This window comes from Lampetra fluviatilis, chromosome 16 (assembly GCF_964198595.1).
Source record: "Lampetra fluviatilis chromosome 16, kcLamFluv1.1, whole genome shotgun sequence".
In the NCBI taxonomy this organism is placed as follows: domain Eukaryota; kingdom Metazoa; phylum Chordata; class Hyperoartia; order Petromyzontiformes; family Petromyzontidae; genus Lampetra; species Lampetra fluviatilis.
This window is the reverse complement of record NC_136290.1, coordinates 14401360-14425029: the sequence shown is the minus strand read 5'-3', so window position 1 is coordinate 14425029 and position 23670 is coordinate 14401360. Positions and strand designations below refer to the sequence as shown.

Below are 23670 nucleotides of genomic sequence, written 5' to 3'. Positions count from 1 at the left end.
CATGAGGCCGGTCACACAATGGCCGACTGCTGCGAATGACGCAGGTGGCGCGTAGCCGTCGTCACGTTCGGGCGATAACCAGGGCGTCCCGCTCCATTCCAATCGCGAACCTCTACGACGCAACAAGAAGAAGCCTCGAGGTGTGGGCGACTCGAGAACAGATAGAAAATCAACCCCCACCCCCACTCCACCCCCACCCCTCCCCCTTGGCTTCGCCGGCTTCAGTGGCGTGGGAGTTGCATCGTCGCCCTGAAACGGGACCGGCCCTACGCGAACGACGATCACCCGCAAACCGCTCGTGTTTCCGAATCTGTAACCGGTTTAGAAAGCCAGAAACCGGTTACCGGTAACAGTCGCGACGTAACGAATGCTCCGATTGGCGCGCCCGAGTGCACGTGGGTCGTTTAGTCGACCGGCTGGTCGCGCGTGGTGGGGGACGAGTGTGGTGGGGGACGAGTGGTCGACCTCCCACCTCTTCCAAGACGTTTGGTCGGCGTGGCAGTGGAGGCCAAACATCTCCCAGGGTGGCTCCTCTGGGGATTCCTCCGTGGCTGGAGGTCCCTTCTGCCAGCAGTGGCTCGAGCGAGACATTTCAGGGCTGCGCCGCAACCTTGGATTCCGGACACGAGTCCACGAGTGGCTCGCGCTCCTCGTCTCTCCCGGGCCGCGAACCCCGCGCCCGCCTCCACCGCGACGCCGATTGGCCCCTCACGACCCCGCAGGCGCCCCCCCCGTCCCATGCCCCACGTTGCGCAACTCCTCGCTCGGACGCGAAAGCGGCCGAGGGCGATTCATCGCGGTCGTGCGGTCTAGAGAGCGGACTCATTGCGCAACTTTGTCGCTCGGATGTGACCCCCCCCGGCCCCCCTCCCTCCCCCCGGCCCCCCTCCCTCCCTCCCCTCGGCCCTCCTCCCTCCCCTCGGCTTGTGGCTGCACTGCGCAATGAAACGCGCCATGGCCATCAACGCAGGCAGGAACTGGGCTATTCCATTCCTCGTAGTAGAGGGAGGGGGGGGGTCGGGCTGGATTGAGTGGAGCAGCGACTGTGATTCGTGGACCCCCCCCCCGCCCCGTGGAGTCCTCGATCCTGGTCCCCCCCCCCACCTCTCTTGTATCTGACCCCCAGTCGCGAGTCACCGTGTAAATACCCCCCCCTCCCCCATGCTCCCCGTCACCCCCCCCCCCCCGCGCTGTCTGTCCGACCGTTTATAATGAAAAACAAATAAAGACTCCACATCGGCTTCCTCCAGCATCGCGCCCTGTGGTTTCTCTGAGTCGCCCGGTCCCACTCGGACGCGCGCGTGTGGGTGTGTGGGTGTGTATGGTGGGTGTGTGTGGTGGGTGTGTGTGGTGGAGCGACGCTCACAACGAGCGGAGCGCCGGGTGGCTAAAGCGCAGCAAGTTGGCACAGTAGGGGACACAGGTGGTGCATCGGCCAGTCATCTCGGTCATCTCGGTCAGTCGACCCGTGGCACCTGCTGGGTCTGCCCCGTGACCTCCTGCCAGCGGGCGTTCGACACTTCACGTGGCCTCAAGGTGCACATGGCCTGGCACAAGCGTCGTGGTGACGTCACCGCCACTTAGTGGCGAATGGCTGTTGTTGTTGTGGTGGATGTGGTGTGTAATGTGGCTGGGTGTGTGGTGTGGCTGAGTGTGTGCTGTGTGGTGTTGATGTGTGGAGGTGCGTACGTGGATGAGTGTGTGTGCATATCAGGGTGTTTGTGTGGGTCCGCATGTGCGTCAGCCTCAGAGTGACCGCACAGTTCACTGGCACCCGTTCAAAACTCGCCACACACAGCTCACCACACACAGCTCACCACACACAACTCACCACACACAGCTCACCACACAGCTCACCACACACAACTCACCACACACAACTCACCACACACAGCTCACCACACAGCTCACCAGCAGCAATGTGTACACATGCCGAGCTGTTGTCGTCATCATCTCTTTACAAGGTAAACACTCGTCACGTGACACCTCGCTATACCTCATGACACCTCGATCGCGAGCAGCTTCCGTGGCTGCATCTCTCACTGGAACGTGCTGTCGACGCACGGAGTGTCCCCGGTTAAATCCCCACCGCACGCCCAAGCAGTTTCTGTTTGCCCGCATAGAGGGGGCTAAACGGGCACGCGGCACGGGCTAGAGAAGAGATGGAGTGATGTGGTACAGGAGGATGTGGAGCCGAGTGGACTTGCCGATGACTGGTACCAGCGGTGTCAAGATCGGCCTCTGTGGAGGAGGCTCGCGAAGGATGCTGCAACTGGGCAGTTGGAGGCAGTCGCCCTCCAACAACAGCGGAGGGCAGATGATCGATGCTCACAACAACGGAGCGCCGGGCGGCTAAAACGCAGCAAGTTGCTACAGTACGAAGCACAGGTGGTGCATCTGCCAGTCATCTCAGTCATTCAACCCATAACAATTAGGTCTGTCCCATGAACTCCTGTCAGCAGCAAGCTGTGCACAACTGCACGTGGTGTGTCCTTAGATCTGTAAATGTTCTCCAGATAACAATAGCTCTGAAATCCCCCACAATACAATGCAGGATCCAGCATCCCAGAATCTGAGATTCAGGATCTGAGATCTGAAAATCCCCATCTGGGATCAAGACTCCATGACCATCCAAGGATCCCTCGTTGCAGAATCCATTTCCTGAGAGTCCGGAATCCAGAATGTCAGAAATCCAGGCTGGATGTTGTGGTGGCCCCCCCCCCACAGGCCGAGGCGTTGGGGCCAGAGCGGCTCGCGGTGTCCGAGAGATCCGGGGGCAGATGCAGCTTCTATGGGGGGTGGGAAGGAGGGGGGGTGCAGAGGGGGTGGGCGCAGACAGACAGACAGGTTGAGAGACAGACAAACGTGCAGACAGAGAGATGTACAAAGCGGCAGACAGGCAGGAACACAGGCAGGCAAGCGGACAGAGAGGCAAGCAGATTATAGAGATGGAGGGAAGCAGCAGACACAGTGAGACAGGCAGACACAGACAGATACAGACAGGTAAGCGAGCAGGTAAAGACAGACAGGCACACAGGCAGGATGGTTAGACACATACACAACAGGCAAAGATCCCCCATGTAGCCTACACAGGCTGGCGGGGCAAGTGCTGTTAGCGAGCAGTACCTATGACTAGCACGATTGGCTACGTACGGTACAAAAGAAGTTCAACACGCATGCATGAAGGACGGCACGGAACACGAGGGGGCGGGTGGCCAGTACCACGCCCGGCCGCATTTGTCTCCCCAGTGCTCACGTTTACACACCGCACCAGATACTCGTTTAAGTCCGAGTCGACCTAGGGGAGGCCCGTAACCGTTTCAAATATTCACCACCGTTATTGGCGGCAAGCGCACACTGAACTCCGGCCGCCGGGCTTGGAGCGCAGTGCGCTAACCACTGCGTCACCACTCCTCACACAGACACATGCAAAACGCTGACACGTCGAGACACACGTACAGACACACACGTAGACACACACGTAGACACACACGTAGAGACACACACGTAGACACACACACACGCGCGAGCCTGTGCGTGCGTGTGTGCGTGCGTGTGTGCGTGCGCGTGTGTGTGTGTGTGTGTGCGTGCGTGTGTGTGTGCGCGTGTGCATCACCGCTGCGAAATACCCCACCAGCACCAGCATCACTAATAATAATATTAACGCGTGGCGGCGTCAGGGAATAGCGCTCTAATGGGAACTGCTGGGAGACAAAGTGGATTAGTGACAAACAAACACGGAGAGGACAGAGGGGAGGGGTGGGCGGGGTGGGAGGGGGGGGGTCAAGTACACACAAAGACACTCCAGGGAGTCGTAGCAGAATGTTGGGGCAAGTGCTGGTAGCGAGTGGCACCCATGAAGGCCGGCACAGCACACGGGAGGGTGGGTGGGTGGCCAGCACCACGCCTAGCCGCCTTTGTCTCCTCAGCGGCGATGTTTAAGCATCGCACCAGGTATTCATTTTTGGCTGAGTCGACCTAGGGGAGGTCCAGAACCGATTCAGAGAATCGTTGCTGGTGTTGGCCGTGCACGAGAATCGAACTCGGGTGGCCAGGTTCTTAGCACAAGCGCTACCGCTCTCCACACACACACATACAACCACACACACTCATACAACCACACACACACACACTCATACAACCACACACACACACTCACTCGTACAACCACACACACACTCGTACAACCACACACACACGCACACTCGTACAACCACACACTCACGCACACTCGTACAACCACACACACACACACTCATACAACCACACACACACACACTCGTACAACCACACACACACTCATACAACCACACACACACTCATACAACCACACACACACACTCACTCGTACAACCACACACACACACTCGTACAACCACACACACACTCATACAACCACACACACTCATACAACCACACACACACACACTCATACAACCACACACACACACACTCGTACAACCACACACACACTCATACAACCACACACACACTCATACAACCACACACACACACACTCATACAACCACACACACACACTCACTCGTACAACCACACACACACACTCGTACAACCACACACACACGCACACTCGTACAACCACACACTCACGCACACTCGTACAACCACACACACACTCATACAACCACACACACACACTCGTACAACCACACACACTCACTCATACAACCACACACACACACACTCATACAACCACACACACTCGCACAACCACGCACACACACACTCACTCGCACAACCACACACACACACACTCACTCGCACAACCACACACACACACACTCGCACAACCACACACACACTCACTCGCACAACCACACATACACACTCGCACAACCACACACTCACGCACACAGCGGCCAACACAGCGGCCAAAACAGCCGCCGATCAATTACTGCGATGAGTGCACGGCTCAGCGACGCGGGGCTCGGAGCCGAGTCATTAGGGGCGCTCCCCCCCCCCTCCCACCGGCCTCCCCTCACCCCCCTTCATCTACCCCCAACAAAACAATGAAAGTAACAACGATGACGGAGGTGATGGCGGTGGCGGTGCAGGAGCGGCGGGACGACGGAGTGCTTTGTCAAAACCCGAACCGGATCACGAGAATCGGCAGAATGTTCCCAATCAGCGTGCCCGACCTCCAGCCGGCCAATGGGAAGGAGCCGTGGCGGACAGCGCCGGGGGGAGCGGGGACGGGGCGGGCGGGCGGCCCCCTCGTGGGGGTCGACGGGGGCGGAGTTCACGACGCGCGGACTCCCGGCGGTCGCCCGGTCGGAGCGAACGCCGGGCCGGCTCCGGGGACCACGGCGTTGAAACGCGGTGGCTAGGAGATGTCAACTCCCTCGCCTGGTATACAAGAGGTCGTGGCTTCGATCTCGACCCTGACGACACCTGCTGCTGTAAATTTGGAGTTTGTGCGTTTCTCTCGCTCTCCCCGTGGTCACGTGATTTTTCTCCGAGTCCTACGGATTTTCCCTCCACATTTAGAATCAACACCACGCGTTAAGAACATTTGGCCGCTATAAATTTCGTTCATAGCGGCCAAATGTTTGTTCGTGATAGCCAGAGGTCGCTTCTGAAAAAGAACCACGTAGTTCAGTGGGCCTCACCTGGGCAAATAAAAAGTTATTTATAGAAAGGAAGAGGACAGGCGACGGTGGGAGGACGAAGACAACGACGAGACGCGCGGACGCCGAGGAAGAACGCGGAAACGAGAGCCGAGAAGCGAGCAGGGAAGCGTGGAGATGCGCACGCCGGGAATTAGACGTGGCGACGGAGCGGGGGCCACGCGCGGTGGGGAACGCGAACGGGAGCCGCGACCCTGGGAACGCGCGGGGGCCGCACGCGTCGCGGACAAGGCCCGGGGGGGGGGGGGGGGACGAGGACAACGGCAGAATGGCAGCCAAAGGACGGAGCAACGGGATCGGTTCACGCGCAGGAGCGGGGAAGTCGAGGTGGTCGTGACGACGGCGGCGGGCGACGGCGGCGGGCGATGGTCGTGGGCGATGGCGGAGGATGTTGCCGAATGGTGACGGTGGGTATTGGACGTGGAGGTCGTGGTGTCAATGGTCACCGGACGGGGGTGGTGGCGTGTGGGAGCGAGAGAGAGAGAGGCGATGTTGCTCTGGGTGGTGGTGATGGTTTGGGGGGGGGGGGGTGACAGGACGGGGGGCGGGGGGGGACGTTTGCGCTGGGGAGCAATTTGCTGTGACAGTCGCCGCATGCCGAATCAGGGCCACGGTGGCGGCCGCGGCGTGGGATAGTGACAGGCGGAGGCCCCTGGCAACGCACGCACAGCCACCGACACAGACAGCCACCGACACACACACACACAGCCACTGACACACACACACAGCCACTGACACACAGCCACACACACAGCCACCGACACACACACACACAGCCACCTACACACACACACACAGCCACTGACACACACACACAGCCACTGACACACAGCCACACACACAGCCACCTACACACACACACAGCCACAGACACAGACAGTCACCGACACACAACACACACAGCCACTGACACACACACACAGCCACTGACACACAGACACACACACAGCCACCTACACACACACACACACAGCCACTGACACACACACACACACAGCCACTGACACACACACACACGGCCACCGACACACACACACACGGCCACCGACACACACACACACGGCCACCGACACACACACACACGGCCACCGACACACAGACACACACACAGCCACTGACACACACACACAGCCACCTACACACACACACACAGCCACTGACACACACACACACGGCCACCGACACACACACACAGCCACCGGCACACAGACACACACAGCCACCGACACACACACACCGACACACACGGTCACCGACACACACCAAAATCCCCCATCCTTAACAGACTGTTGGGGCAAGTGCTGTTAGCGCACACCTATAAAGGCCGGCACGGCACACGAGGGGGTGGGTGGCCGCACCAGGTACTCATTTGAACCCGAGTCGACCTAGGGGAGGCCCAGGACTTGGGTGGCTGGGTTCGTAGTGCGGTGCACTAACCACCAGCACGACCGCACACGTACTTACATGTACGCACACGCACGCAGCGGCCATCGGCTCGCCGTGTGAGCCGCTGCTGTGCTGTCTGGGTGCCGTCTGGGTGCCGGTGGTGGTGGTGCCGGTGGTGCACGCCGATGCCGGTTCCCGACATCCGCGAGTCAGCGGGGCGGCTGTGGGCTTGCCCCCCTCCCCCCGTTTCGTCACCTCCGTGACCCCCTTTCCCCCCCCCAGCAACCCCTATGCAGTACGGCGGTGTGCGGCCCGTTGAAGAGAGGACATCACAGCGTGGTACACACCACACATCGCCACGGCACACCCCACCACATCACACACCGAAACGTGACATACCACCACCACGTCACACCACCACCACGTCACACGCTGACACGCCCCTACCGAACATCTGCGAAAAAGAGCGTCACAGCTCATAGGATTCCTCCTGCAGTCTCAAGACTGATTCCGACACCACCACCACCACCAGAAACCACCACCAGAAACCACCACCGCACACCAACCACCACAAACACAACCACCACCACAACCACCACCACCAGAAACCACCACTGCACACCAACCACCACAACCACCACAATCACCGCGCCACCACCGTCGCGCCACCACGCCACAAATTCCCAATTCTCCACGCCGACCGGTAATCCGTACCAGGCGACGCGGCCCCCCAACCCCAGTCTCTGGCCAATTACGGCGCGGCGGTAGCGGCGGCGGCGGCAGCACGTGGGGGGCTGGGCGTGGGGGGCTGGGCGTGGGGGGCTGGGCATGGGGGGCTGGTTTAGGGTTTTAAAAATAATGAGTAGGTGGGTGGGGGGGGTTTGCAAATCCGGGTTAAACATGGGGATCAAGCGTGTCGCCCACCCCCCCGACCCCTCCCCCCTACTGATCCCCCCCCCCCACCCGCAGAGGGTAATCCCCCAGAGTCGCCGCTCTGCCCGCTGCCCAAACGGACTCGACCGTTGCATGGGGTGAGTTCACGGGAGGGGATGAGTCGGGGTCCTGGTTGGGGTTAGGGGGTAGAGGGGTGGCCCGTGGGGTGATGAGGTCGCAGGATGGGATGAGTCGGGGTCCTGGTTGGGGTTAGGGGGTAGAGGGGTGGCCCGTGGGGTGATGAGGTCGCAGGATGGGATGAGTCGGGGTCCTGGTTGGGGTTAGGGGGTAGAGGGGTGGCCCGTGGGGTGATGAGGTCGCAGGATGGGATGAGTCGGGGTCCTGGTTGGGGTTAGGGGGTAGAGGGGTGGCCCGTGGGGTGATGAGGTCGCAGGATGGGCGGCGATGTGATCACGACGGGGGGAGGGAGAGTTGTGGAGGGGAGCGTTGCTGTTGAGACGGATGAGAGAGATGGTGATGTTGGTGATGTTGGTGATGGTGAAATGAGAGCAAAGGGAGACAGGGGGACATGGACACAGGGGGACAGGGGGACAGCGTGTCTCCACGAGACAGGCGTGGGAACACTGACAATGGTGGCAGTGCGTGAGCGGCGCGAGTGAGCGATGGCCTCGGCACTCCAAGGGGAACAAAGACGGCGTGCTGGGGGCGAGGGGTGGTGGTCGTGGGTGTGGTGATCGCGGTGATGGTGCTGGTGGTGTTGGGGGTTATGGTGGTGGGTGTGGTGATAGCGGTGATGGTGCTGGTGGTGTTGGGGGTTATGGTGGTGGGTGTGGTGATAGCGGTGATGGTGCTGGTGGTGTTGGGGGTTATGGTGGTGGGTGTGGTGATAGCGGTGATGGTGCTGGTGGTGTTGGGGGTTATGGTGGTGGGTGTCGTGATAGCGGTGATGGTGGTGTTGGGGGTTATGGTGGTGGTCGTGGGTTGGTGATATGGGTGATGGTGCAGGTGTTGGTATTGTTGTTAGTGGTGGTGCTGGTGGTAATGTTGGTGGTGTTGGTGGTGATGGTGTTGGTGGTGGAGCTGGTGGAGGGGGCGGGTGCGTGGTGGGCGGGGAGAGGAGGTGTGGGTCACGCCGTGCCCCATTAACCCCGCTTGTCTTCCCGCTAATTAATTAACACTTTAGTGAGCACACAGCTCATCACAGGGGGAGGGGGTCAATTACACCTCCCCCTTTGGGACTTTACAGAGCACAAACATTTACACTCCTCCTGCCTCCCTGTCTCCCCTGTCTCCCCATCTGCCTGTCCTTCCGTCTCTCCCTGTCTCTGTCTCTCATTTCCTCTTACCCTATCTCCGTCTCTCTGTCTGTGTCTCCCTGTCTGTGTCTCCCTGTCTGTGTCTCCCTGTCTGTGTCTTCCTGTCTGTGTCTCCCTGTCTGTGTCTCCCTGTCTGTGTCTCCCTGTCTGTGTCTCCCTGTCTGTGTCTCCCTGTCTGTGTCTCCCTGTCTGTGTCTCCCTGTCTGTGTCTACCTGTCCGTGTCTCCCTGTCTGTGTCTCCCTGTCTGTGTCTCCCTGTCTGTGTCTCCCTGTCTGTGTCTCCCTGTCCGTGTCTCCCTGTCTGTGTCTCCCTGCCCGTCTCCCTGTCTGTGTCTCTCTGTCTGTGCCTCCCTGTCTGTGTCTCCCTGTCTGTCTCCACGATCTCCCCGACATTTCACCTCCCTCCTCCTCGTCACCCCCCCCCCCCTGCACCGTAAGGGGGGGGCGGTGAGAAGGCTTGGAGGGGGATACCCCCAAACAGGTCATCCTATGGACATACCGGCCCTGTGCATGGAAATGTGGAATTTCCGCAATTGCTTCAAATGAGCTTCACCCCTCCGATCGCCTGAGCAGGGCAGCTTTAACCTTTGACCTTTGAGAGAGCATCGGTTGGCAGTCGACGCGAACGCCGGAGTGGAACGGTGAAATCGGATCGTGTGTGCGAGTGCTTGCCGGATCACGTGGGGAGCGGTGGCGCAGCGGTGAGCGCGCACTGAGACACAAACACGGCGGGCCGGTTTCGATTCCGATTCCGGCTCACGACCAACATCAGTGGTAAATATCTGAACCAGTTGTGGGCCTCCGCTAGGTCGACTCAGCCTTAAATGGGTACCTGGTGCATGCTGTGTGTAAAGATCAGCACTGGGGAGACAAAGGCGGCTGGGACTGGTGCTGGCCACAACACCCCCTCGTGCCCCGTGCTGTGCCGGCCTTAATAGGTGCTCGCTAACAGTTATTGTCCCATCAGTATGTTGAAGGCTCCATGGGGGATCCTCGTCTTTGTATGCGTGTGCGCTAACACTAATTCCCGCGTCCCTTTAGGGGGGTCTTAAGACCCCTAAATAAACTCATCAACGTCCGTGTCCCCTAATCCCAGCAGACCCTGACTAACCCCAGTCTCACCCCCTAACCAAGCCCCAACCCCCAGTCTCACCGCACACACTCACAGAGGCGTTACCATCCCCCCCCACCACCACCACCACCCTCTCGAGGGATACAAAGGAACGTCCAGGAACACAAAAGGGGGAGCAAAGGGGGGTCGAGGAGGAGGAAGGGGGGGGTAGGCCAGGGGTCTGTGATCAAACACCACCCACAATGCACCCCGCCATCTCGCCTGGATCTGGGAAGCTAAGCAGGCGCTGAGCCTGTGCGACAGCTCTTGGATGGGAGACCACCTGGGGACAGCTGTGATGGAGGCTTGGGGCTGTGGAGTGGCCAAGAAGTGGCAGTACAGCAAGCGGGTGCATGCATAGCGGAGCAATGGGGGACTGCCCCTCCTCCTATGCAGCAGCGTGTTGCTGGGTTATCTCCATGTTCTTCGGGTCCCTGGCCACACGAAGCCACCAGACCCCGTTGCTGCTCATGGCTCAAACATCCCAGCATAGCAGCACCCTCCTGGCAACGAGTCTTGAGACTCGTTGTCAGGAGGATGAGGTAAGAACGAGGGAGGGGAGAGGCGGGGAGAGGGAGGGAGGGAGAGGGGAGAGGGAGGGGAGAGGGGAGAGGCAGGGAGAGGAGAGAGGCAGGGAGAGGGAGAGGGAGGGGAGAGGGAGGGGAGAGGGAGGGGAGAGGGAGGGGAGAGGGAGGGGAGAGGGAGGGGAGAGGCAGGGAGAGGGGAGAGGGAGGGAGAGGGAGGGAGAGGGGAGAGGGAGGGGAGAGGGAGGGGAGATGATGACGCTTTGTTGGTGCGTGTGGGAGGAGGGTGATTCGTCACTCTCATTAGGACACATTTCTCTACGCAGCACTCACCCCCCCCGCTCACCCCTCCCTCACCACCCCCACCACCCACCCTCTGCTGTTGCGGCCCAGCCAGACCTTTGTATCTGTGGCTGTGTCTCTGCTTAATTAAGGACTCAAATTAAAAGCAACGCTTCAATGAGTCTCAAGACCCATTTTCAAGAGGGTCTTGCAATGTGATGTTTGACCATTTACATTAATTCACGTGATACATATTACAGTGATATGGATATGCATCTATCGGTATGTATATATATGATGAGCAAGTTAAAGGTGCAGCCCTGTAAGAGCCCGCTCACGCCACTGCTGGTGGACGGGCCCTCCAAGCGAGGGACTAGCCGTGGCGAGGCCTGTCACACCGCGGGGTGCACAGAGCAGCGGCTACCGCACGGTGCCGTCAACCCGGCCACGCGGGTTCGACTCCCGTCCACGGTTAACGTCGCCGGCGAATATCTAAAGCGGACGTGGGGAGACAAAAGGCAGTCGGGCAGGCGTGTCGCTGGCCACTCACCTCCCTGTGTGCCGTACCGGCCTTCATAGGTCCTACTCGCTAACAGCACTTGCCCCAACAGTCGGTCAAGGCTACACGAGGAGATTTGTCTTTGTGCGCGAGTGTGTGCGCGTCACCTCGACGAGGAACCGGCGCCGCCGCACTCGGAAGGCGAGGTCGTGGGAGTCTACGAGCGCCGTCGTGAGCGAGTTCAAGCGCGGAGCTCGCACCACGTGCAGCAGGCCTGCACTCCCCAAACGCACGGGCGCCCACGTCACGCACTCCCCAAACGCACGGGCGCCCACGTCACGCACTCCCCAAACGCACGGGCACCCACGTCACGCACTCCCCAAACGCACGGGCACCCACGTCACCCACTCCCCAAACAGACGGGCGCCCACGTCACGCACTCCCCAAACGCACGGGCGCCCACGTCACGCACTCCCCAAACGCACGGGCACCCACGTCACGCACTCCCCAAACGCACGGGCACCCACGTCACCCACTCCCCAAACAGACGGGCGCCCACGTCACGCACTCCCCAAATGCACGGGCACCCACGTCACGCACTCCCCAAACAGACGGGCACCCACGTCACGCACTCCCCAAACGCACGGGCACCCACGTCACGCACTCCCCAAACGCACGGGCACCCACGTCACCCACTCCCCAAACAGACGGGCGCCCACGTCACGCACTCCCCAAACGCACGGGCGCCCACGTCACGCACTCCCCAAACGCACGGGCACCCACGTCACCCACTCCCCAAACAGACGGGCGCCCACGTCACGCACTCCCCAAACGCACGGGCGCCCACGTCACGCACTCCCCAAACGCACGGGCACCCACGTCACGCACTCCCCAAACGCACGGGCACCCACGTCACCCACTCCCCAAACAGACGGGCGCCCACGTCACGCACTCCCCAAACGCACGGGCGCCCACGTCACGCACTCCCCAAACGCACGGGCACCCACGTCACGCACTCCCCAAACGCACGGGCACCCACGTCACCCACTCCCCAAACAGACGGGCGCCCACGTCACGCACTCCCCAAACGCACGGGCGCCCACATCACGCACTCCCCAAACGCACGGGCACCCACGTCACGCACTCCCCAAACGCACGGGCACCCACGTCACCCACTCCCCAAACAGACGGGCGCCCACGTCACGCACTCCCCAAATGCACGGGCACCCACGTCACGCACTCCCCAAACAGACGGGCACCCACGTCACGCACTCCCCAAACGCACGGGCACCCACGTCACGCACTCCCCAAACGCACGGGCACCCACGTCACGCACTCCCCAAACAGACGGGCGCCCACGTCACGCACTCCCCAAACAGACGGGCGCCCACGTCACGCACTCCCCAAACGCACGGGCGTCCACGTCAAGCACTCCCCAAACGCACGGGCGCCCACGTCACGCACTCCCCAAACGCACGGGCACCCACGTCACGCACTCCCCAAACAGACGGGCGCCCACGTCACCCACTCCCCAAATGCGCGGGCACCCACGTCACGCACTCCCCAAACGCACGGGCACCCACGTCACGCACTCCCCAAACAGACGGGCGCCCACGTCACCCACTCCCCAAATGCGCGGGCACCCACGTCACGCACTCCCCAAACGCACGGGCACCCCCCCACCCCGCGTGTTCTCTCACCGTGGTGCTCGCGGTAGAGGGGGTGGACGTCACCGCGGGGGGAGCCGGCGAACGACTCGAGCCGGAGAACCGAGTCGCTCGCTCGCTCCACGCGGCGCAGCCAGGCGTCGTCCTCACAGACACACAAAGACAATGATCCCCCATGTAGCCTTAACAGACCGTTGGGGCAAGTGCTGTTCGTGAGCATCTATGAAGGCCGGCACGGCACACGAGGGGTGGGCGGCCAGCACCACGCCAGGCCGCCTTTGTCTCCCCAGTGGCGATGTTTACACACCGCATCCGGTACTCATTTGAGGGCCGAGTCGACCTAGGGAAGGCCCAGAACCGGTTCAAATACTCATCACCGGTGTTGGCTGTAAGCGGGAATCGAACTCGGGCCGCCGGGTTCATAGCGCAGCACGCTAACCGCTACACTACCGCTCCCCACACACACTCACACGCACACACATACAGACGTACATTCGGATATACACATGGACACACACACACACGTAAGGACACTGAGAGAACATCGGAGGTGGTGATGAGGTCCAGTGGGAGGGAGGAACATCCACCGCAGAGCGGTCGAATCGGATCGTGTGCACGTGGGGAGCGGTGGTGCAGCGGTTAGCGCCCACCGAGAGGATGGGAGGGCGTGCAGCTGATGGGAGGACGGGTCGATGGGAGGATGTTCTCACGCAACCCGGCTACGTACGCAGGGCGTGCGGTGCGTAGCGACAAGACAGGAGAGCGGAGCGTGTGGGCTGCAGCGCGGGGCAGCGGCCGTCGCGGGGTTAATCATGCGGACGCGGAACACGCAGACGCGGGCGCGTGTTAAGTACACACACTTAGCGACACACGCACGAACACGTGCACTCGTACACATTCACTCACGCGCACGCGCGGCGGAAACACAAACAGGGCGAGGGGACGGTGGCGTCTCCTCCGCGTCTCCACGTGTTTGTTCCTCTCATCGCGCGCCATCGAGCATGACGCCGCTCTCTCCCCCGTCTCTCCCCCGTCTCTCCCCCGTCTCTCCCCCGTCTCTCCCCACCCACCCTGACTCCTCTCCCTGCTCTCCCCTCACGCTCCCCCTCGCTCACCTGTGTGATTGTACAGTGTCGTTACCATGGCCCTCGCCCCCCCCATCCCCTCCCCCCTCCCACTCACCTGGCCCAGGTGAGCTGGCACGGTGGCGACCGCCACACACAGCGACGAGCGGAGGAGCGAGCGGAGCGCCAGGAGGAGGCGGGGGAGCGCCGCGTTGCTGCGGGGGGGGGCCCCGCGAGGGGGGGGGGGCCGCTTGTCGAGTCGTCCCCCCACGCCGCCCCCCCCAGGGAAGGCAGTGACGCACGCAGCACGCGGCGTGGGGGGGGGGCGGCCGGGGGGGTGGGGGCTGGGGTAGGGGGCTAACGGGGGCATGCGGGCAAAAACACACACGCACGCACGCACGTATCATCGTGAACACGACGGTGAAGTATGGTCAAACAATCCCCACTACAACCATAGGGTAGTGGCGGCGGTGATGGTTTTGGTGGTTGTGGTGGTGCTGTTGGTGATGACGGTGGCAGTGGCGGTTGTGGAGGTGGTAGTGGAGGTGGTAGTGGAGGTGGTGGTGGAGATGATGGGGGTGGCGGTGGAGATGGTGGAGGTGGCGGTGGAGATGGTGGCGGTGGCGATAGTGATGATGGTGGTGGCTGTGGTAGTAGTGATGGTGGTGGCGATAGTGATGATGGTGGTGGTGATAGTGATGATGATGGTGGTGGTGTTGTCAGCGGTGGGGGCTGAACGTTGAGACATGGCGTGGGGAGGCCTGTGACCTCCAGCTGTGGATAGACCACGGGTGAGAGTGGCGACGCGGACCATCAAGGGTGCACACCTGCGGGGGTGAGAGGTCGTACGCGGGGTCCTGGGTGACGTGCGCCAGCGAGCGGAGCAGAGCGGAGTACCCGGGCACCGCATCCACCCTGCCGCCACACGCAACCACACGCGTGTCAACACGCAACCACACGCGTGTCGACACGCAACCACACGCGTGTCGACACGCAACCACACGCGTGTCGATGCACGTGTCGACATGCAACTATCCATACACACTGCAGTGATGCACTTTGGAATCCCCTCTCCTGCCATCATCGTCTCTTCTCCCCAGGCTTCGACTACAACAGCAGCAGCAGCCTCGCGCAAGTCAAGTGACGTCCGACACCGTCTGTCGACGTTGTGAGCGTCGGGCGAGTGTCTCACCCGTGGGGGGTAGCGGTGCGGGCGAGCGGCGGGTGAGCGGGCAGGTGGAAGGTGTGCACGCGTGCCCCAGCTCGGAGCTCCGCCCCCATGGTGCGTGAAAGGTCAAAGCTCTGGCCCAGAGTGGCGCCCGCAGCCGGCGCAGTCTGCGTCAACGGAAGGGCGCAGCGCAACGTTGCAGATCCACCCCGACCGCTCAACCGCCCACGCCCAGCGCGGCAGGCGCGTCACGCCGTCAATTCACATCCAAGCCCACACATCGCTCCTCTTCAGATGCGATGCGCGCGTTTGTTTCACACGTCCCATCGGCCACACGGCTTGCTGGGAGTGCCGCAAAGTCAAGCAGCCGGGGTCCAACAAGAGCCAACTACGGACCGGTGCCAGAGGGCAATTCCCTCCAACTTCCCATGAACCTCAAAAGTGCACCTTGCCTGCCACTGCCCAGAAGCATCCTTCGTGAGCCTCCTCGACAGAGGCCGATCTTGACCACGGGCCTGCCCACCATCGTGAAGGTTCGGGATGATCGTCAACAGAGGGCCAGGGGCCCCTAAGAGCAGGAAGATCAACCCAGAGCCGTGGCCTCGTGAGGGTACCATCCATCGGCCTTGACCAGGTCAATAAAGCAATAACGTAGGTCCTGTTGAACATGTCCTACACCTCTGCTGTAGCAGATAGACACACTCACTCACCCACTCACTCACCCACTCACTCACCCACTCACTCACTCACTAACCCACTCACTCACTCACTCACCCACCCACTCACTCACCCACTCTCCTGCTCTCCCACTCGCACACAGTTGGTGAGGCACCAATGCGCTCACCTCCACTTTGGGCATGTTCTGGTATCTCCACGCGATCTCCATGCCCTCCGCGTCGCTCGCTCTCCCGCAGGGACCCCCGCGACCCGCAGGGGGCTCATCCAGCACGGGGGCCGGTAGCTCCTGCCGCCCGGGGGGTGTGGGGGTAGGGGAGGGCACTCCTGTGACCCAGCAGCCAGGGCCTCGTTTCTCTCCGGATATTCTCCGGGCGCCCGGCGGACCCTTATAGGTGGCAGGTGACTATCAATCACCCGCAGCCCACGGTGAAAGGAATACTGGATGTGGTGTGCCAGGTGTCGACATATATTCCGGATTAAAAAACACCACTTGGCTAAGAGGACGACTCCTTGGCATGGAGGGATCAACTCTAGAGTGACTCTTCTTATCAGCGGATGAAACTAGACGAGAGATTTCACCGCTGAGTCAAGGCCCACCGACGCGGTGAACAACGGCACGAGTGCAGAGGGACAGGTGAATGGCGCGTGTGTGCGTGTGTGCGTGCGTGTGTGCGTGCGTGTGTGTGCGCGTGCGTGTGTGTGCGTGCGAAGGGTTAATCGGTGTGCGTTGCCACCCGCAGTGAAGCGGGGACCACACACGCGGCTTGCTATTGGATACCAAGAGAGAGACACACGGAGAAGAGGACACACGCATGCACGCTACAGGCGGTGATCGCAGACTGTTCGAGAGAGTGAGTGGGGCCTGGACAGGAAGCATCACGGCGTGGATGGTGGCCTGCGGATGAAGACGAATGACGGAACGTCAGCTGGAGGAGGGGAAACATTCCAGGGGACGTCCCCCCCCCCCACCCCCATTGAGACGGAGCGATGAATGAAATCAGCTGGCATGCGGGAACTAAACGATTCGTTGCTTCGCGGGAAGCCGACGGCGACGACTTGGTGGAGCAGGGGGTGGAGGAGGCCTTCATCCAGCAGTGGATGGACCACGGCGCCGTGCAGCGAGGGTGACGGTGGAACCCGACCCGAGCGCCGTAACCTCGTTACCACGGAACCTCGTTACCACAGAACCTCGTTACCACGGAACCTTGTTACCGCGGAACAACGGCGCTCGCGGGTTGGCTCGGGTTACCGTGACCGGGCCGCCACCGCCGTTGCTGCCGCCACCATTGTCACTGCCGGGCTAATTGGCCATTAAGTCGTGGTCAGAGAGCCTGAGGTCTCATCTGAGCAAACACGGGGTGGGAGACTGTCGGGCGGCACGGGGCGTGGATGCATGCATAGCCACCACCACCACCAATGCCACCAACTACACAAAATCCACCAACTCCACCAGCGCCACCAACGCCACCACCAGCACCAACTTTACCAAACTCCACCACCAATGCCACCAACTACACAAAATCCACCAACTCCACCAGCGCCACCACCGCCACCACCAATGCCACCAACTGCACCACCACCAATGCCACCAACTGCACCACCACCAACTTCACAAACTCCACCAACTCCAATTCCACTGCGACAATTAGATTTTCGCTCCTGCAAATGAAATTCGGACACGGCAATCCAAAAACAACAAAGGAGACGGTGAAAGGGAGGGAGAGAAATAAAGTGTGAAGGTGACAGAGAGAGAGAAAAAAGAGGGAGCATGTGCGTGAGAGAGAGGAGAGAGTGCAGAGAGAGAGGGGGAGAGGGAGCAAGCGAGAATGAGTGAGACGAAGATGAGAGCGACCCTGACGGATCGCCACACGTATACCCAAACACTGCCCGTCGGTTCGCTTACAACCCGCGAGCCAAGCGCAGCGCGATGAGCAACGTGCCGGGAAACCGGGTGGAGGGGGTGGGTGGGTGGGTGAGCGCCCATTCCCAGCCTGAGGAACCGGGGTGCGGAGACGGAGGGCGGCGATGAGCGAGAGGGTGAGGTCCTGGGGGTTAGTGTCGGGGCGAAGGCTGTGGGATGAGGCTGCAAGAGATTTGCGGCATTAGGGTGGAGGACAGAGCGTGCTCAAGGTTCAAGTGGGTTTTGTTGAACCGGGTGAGACCTCAAGGGACTGGGACGGGAGTCTCATTTGCCAGTGACCCTGAGGCTTGTTGGGGGATAGCGTTGAGGTTAGGGCGGGGGGGTTCGTGGTCGGGAGCTGGATGAGGGATGGGGTTGGTGATATTGTTGGCGGCGCCGGTGTTTGGTAAAACAGCGCCACCCATCGCACGCTGCCACCCCTCCACAACGCACCACCTGCACCTGCACCCTCCCCCGCACGCTCCCCCCGCACGCTCTCTCCCGCACGCTCTCCCCCGCACGCTCTCACCCGCACTCTCCCGCACGCTCTCACCCGCACCGGCACACTCTCACATACTCTCACTCTCATGCCCTCTCTCTCACCCTCTCACCTGCTCTCATCCCCTCTCTCACCCGCTCCCTCACCTGGATGATGTCATCGGGGTGAGTGTCGGCGGAGGCCACGTAGAGGTCATGACCCGATGCGATCCCCTGGGCGAGGAAGCAGCGGAGGATGTGGTGAGCGAAACTCCCAAAAGCATCCTCCTCTAAAGCGGCACCACCACACACGGGCATCATCAGGAGCATCAGCCATCGTCATCAGTGTCATCATCAGCATCGCAAGCTTCATCGGCATCCTTATCAATTATCATCAGTTGAGTCATTGCCAAAATCGTCATCAGTTGTATTATCATCTGAGTCATTACTATCATCATCACTATCACCATCACTATCATCAGTGTCATCATCATCATCACCAACGATATTATCAATCATTGCGCTCTTCATCAGTACAGTGCGGGGTGCCAGAACATGGGGATATTTCAGATTGTTACTCAGTAAATTGAAACAATGCAGAATATACAACATACACACTCACCACTCACTCACCCACCACCCACTCACTCAGCCAGTCAAAAACTCACCCACTCACTCGATCACCACTCAATCACCCATCCACTCACACAAACACCCTCTCACTCAGCCATTCCCCTCACTCAATTACCACTCATTAACCCATGCACCCACCAACTCACTCAGACACCTACTCACCCATTCACCCACCCACTCACAAATCTATCCACTCACTGACCCACTCACCAAGGAATAAATTATAGACCAAATAAACTGTTCAAAATCAATAGAGAATATACACCACACACAACAAAGCAGCATAAACCAAACTGCGAAGCTAAACTGCGCTTGAGGCTACTCTCTGTCCACTTGATCCGAGTGATTCATCCGCGATCTAAAAACCACGCGTCCACCCCCCACCTCCGCCGCTACGACCGCCGGCCACGCACCACGACCGGGAGGCGAACCTTCACCCACGTACCGATGAGTAGCAGCGACCCCAGCGCCAGCCCGCCACCTGCAACGGACACAAACATCAACACACGAGGGCTGCCACTCCTGCTGACAATCGTAACGATTCCGCGCGTATCTGACAGCTTGGCCTCAACTCTGGAATCCCTCCCATCGCCTGCTTCCCCCAAACCCCTTACAACAGACAACGTGCTCAATGCAACAAACGCTCCTCATCCGTCACAACCTTGACAGTGCTGTTTGTTGCTGGCCCCTGGACACGTTGGGTCTCTGTGACTGTGGTCTGCGACGAGTTAAGTTAAACACAAACCGCAGCACGCAGGCTGTCGGGGCAAGTGTTGTTAGCGAGCGCCAACAAAGGCCGGAGCGACGCACGTGAGGGTTGCTGTGGCCAGCGTGTTAGGCGCCATGTCCAACGTTTCACGACACGTTCCGGAAGCTTCTTCAGGAACCGAACAGAAGCGGCTCATCACTCCCTTGATCGATTCTGCAGCAATCGCAGCCAGCTACTGGTGCTCGATGTAGGCCGGGCGACGTTGTGTTACAAAACAGCCGATGGTAATACGTGACATCGTCTTGCCCTCCATCAAACAATAGCAGCAGCAGGGCCATTCGACAGAATCGAGGGAGAATGTGAGCCGATGAGTTCGGTTTATGAAGCTTTTGGCACGTGGGGCGAAACGCCGGTCTTCGTGCTGAACAACGCGCCGCGGGGAAATGATTCTCGTTGTGGCGGTGGCTCGTGTGTGGGATGGAGGGGGGAGCGGTGGTGTAGTGGTTAGCGCGCTGCGCTACGAACCCGGCCACCCGAGTTCGATTCCAGTTCACGGCCAACACCAGTGACGATTATCTGAAACGGTCCTGGGCCTCCTCTAGGTCGACTCAGCCTCAAATGAGTACCGGGTGCGGTGTTTAACCATTGGCACTGGGGAGACAAAGGCGGTCGGGCGTGGTGCTGGCCACCCAACCCCTCATGCGCCATGTCCTCCTTTATAGGCGCTACTCGTTAACGGCACTTGCCCCAACAGTGTGGTAAGGCTACACGGGGGATCTTTGTCTTTTGGCAAGGGGGTTGAGGGGGTTGGATCGTTACATGGCTAATTTGTCGCGTGTCCGCACGGCGGCCGCACGACGCGCCACTGCCCTCCGTGATTGAGCTGTCCGAGTGCGTCTCCCGTCCAGCGTAAGGAGCTCTGTGGAATTGTAGCTTCAGATTTCACCGCTTGGGTGAACTTACACAGAGCAACGACAGGTTAATTACGACTGACGGGGGAGGGAGGGAGGCCGCCGGTGTCTTTGTTATTGTCACCGAGGAATTGAAAAAGACCTCTCGACTTGTCGGTAAATTTGAAGTGACCGGTTTGGCCGTACGTCGACATCGTCGCCTGTGTGTGATAATAAAACGACCTTCATTTTTCTGCACGCGATTACAAACCGTGCTTGCAGTACAATTACACAGAGTGGTGGTGGTTGGTGGTGTTCACGATGCGGATGGTGGTGATGAACAAGAATGAACGATGATGTTCAGGGCTACAAATTTCATTTCTCACTTCATATTTTCCAGAATACTGCCAGGCTGGCCGTCTTGGAGAAGTGATTATTGACATAAGGCACTACCACTCGACCACAATGTACGCCTATCATATCCGTAATAATTTAGTATACAATATACAGCACTATGTGAACATGGTTGTAACCAAAATAACAATGCAAATATTATTTTTAAAACATGTCTCAGAGCAGCGTTCTGAGATTCAGCTCTGCTGGTAACGGATGAATGAAAAAGGATGAATCGCTGATGATAATGCAATAATAATGTAATGATGTTATGTGATGATAGTTTGTGTCACTAGTAGTAATCGTACTGACATTGGGGGTGTGCCCGTAGTGGTGGGTGTGGTGTTAATGGAGGCGCGTGTTTGGGATTGACTTGAGAGAAGACTTGTACAGCCAGAGAGAACACGCGATTCAATGATGTACCGGGATACTGCGCCATTCAACGGGTGACCGATTACAGACATCGGCATCAATGAAACGAGACACGCGGGAGACAAGAAACTCCGGACGGGACACGGGGGACAGCACTCCAGCCACGGAACAGGCTGCAGACACCGGGTACGAGACACGGGACAGGGTGACACAGACACGATGACACAGACACGGGGACTCAATCCACGAGACACTGGACAGGGTGACACAGGGACACGGTGACACAGACACGGGGACTCCACAGAGACACGGGGACTCGATCCACGAGATAGAGGAACACGGGAGATGAGACGCGGGGACTCTGACCCAGCGCGGAGTCGAGCGAGGGGATGCCTGTTGACACGAGCAGCTGGGAGCGGGACCCGCAGGGCCGCGTCCCGCGCAGAGCCCCCCCGAGCCCCCCGGGCCCCCCACGCCCCCCGGGCCCCCCCGACTCCACGCGCCCCCCGGGCCCCCCCGACTCCACGCGCGCTCCACGCCGAAAACTCGTGGCGCTGGGCGCGGCCATGTTGGTTGGGCGGGGGAGGAGGGGGGGGGTTAATCTCGCAGAGTCTCGCGAGATCTTGTAGAGTCTCGCGAGATCTCGCCTGTCGGAGTCAGGGTTGTTACTCTGTGAAACATTTGTTTTTATATTTCTGAAAACACGTAGAGAGATGTCGCAAATTACAACACGGCACTCGTTCAACAGGAACAATGTTTATTAGCGCCATTACCACTCGTTACCCACAGAGTGCTTGCCACTCGTGAAACACAGGAGCCGCCTGGTGACCTGGTGATGAATGTGCAGCAGCACCAGCGTGAACTTGCAGCTGGTGAAGGTGCAGCAGCAGCAGCACCGTGGACTTGCAGCTGGTGAAGGTGCAGCAGCAGCAGCACCGTGGACTTGCAGCTGGTGAAGGTGCAGCAGCAGCAGCACCGTGAACTTGCAGCTGGTGAAGGTGCAGCAGCAGCAGCACCGTGAACTTGCAGCTGGTGAAGGTGCAGCAGCAGCAGCACCGTGGACTTGCAGCTGGTGAAGGTGCAGCAGCAGCAGCACCGTGAACTTGCAGCTGATGATGAAGGTGCAGCAGGAGCAGCATCGCAGCGGCGGAGGCTTCTGGCTCAGCCATCGAACAAAAGCCGGCGGTGCGCTTCTGCGGCCGTCTGGAACGCTCTTCCTTCCGATATTCAGAAGACACCGGAGCTAAAGCGCGTTTGAAGCGTCTCTATTAAATGCTAATTTCTCTGGAACTGCTTGTTGCTGTGTTTAGTTTGGTGTCCTTCCCCCGCACCTCCGATTATCACGGTCGGCTACGTACGGTGCGAAAGAAGTTCAATATACATACATGGGAAGCCCTCGTATATTGTTTATGCGAAAGAAAGAATGCTGTCGTGAACGCGAACCCACAACCATTACACGCATGCGAGGGGGGAACATTATATCCCCGTCAGTGACGTGCGGTGAGGTCAATGGCTGGGGAGGCACTGGCTGAGACACGCCCCCTCAGTGAGGCAGACGTGATAGCTGCCTCCCCTGGTGCTTTTTCATTGCAGTTTTATGACGAGGCCAGCGAGCCTAAATATCTTTATACACGTTACCTGGATTATGGAAGGCGAGAACACGTAATGAAGGGGTCTACGAACATTACATTGGCGACACACACACACAGAGAGAGAGATAGTCTCAGGCACGCGCTTGTTGCCCGCGCACCACCCAGTGCCCGAGGGGAGGCTGAGCTCGTCTCTGCCTCATCGCCTCTCGTCTCTCCCTGCATTTGCAGCGGAGCTCCGCAAATTTGGCGATTTTGACGAAACAAATCTTGGAATCATGCAGAAAGTACATTTATAACACAGATCAGTGGAGAAATCTTAATTTGTATTTTATAATAATAATATTGTTTGACTTTTCGTAACAGCGATTTTCATTTGAGTATGACAGGTGAGAGACTCTGCCTCCCCTGCCTCCCCTGACTGCACGCGACTAATCCCCCCGTACACAGAGTCCGCACTTCGCTGTGCC

The 23670-nt window shown here is 59.6% G+C and overlaps 1 protein-coding gene across 1 annotated transcript; it reads right to left on the bottom strand.

The window, feature by feature from the left end:
* Positions 1–1189: 1189 nt before the first annotated feature.
* ELP4 (elongator acetyltransferase complex subunit 4) lies at positions 1190–22179 on the bottom strand. Its single transcript, XM_078863815.1, is given in 11 exon segments — positions 1190–2789; positions 11828–11934; positions 13361–13472; positions 14510–14617; positions 14620–14748; positions 15219–15306; positions 15584–15726; positions 16404–16523; positions 18783–18904; positions 19693–19728; positions 21978–22179. Coding segments are annotated over 11 exon segments (1272 nt in total). The 3' UTR covers positions 1190–2684.
* Between the last annotated feature and the right edge of the window lie 1491 nt (positions 22180–23670).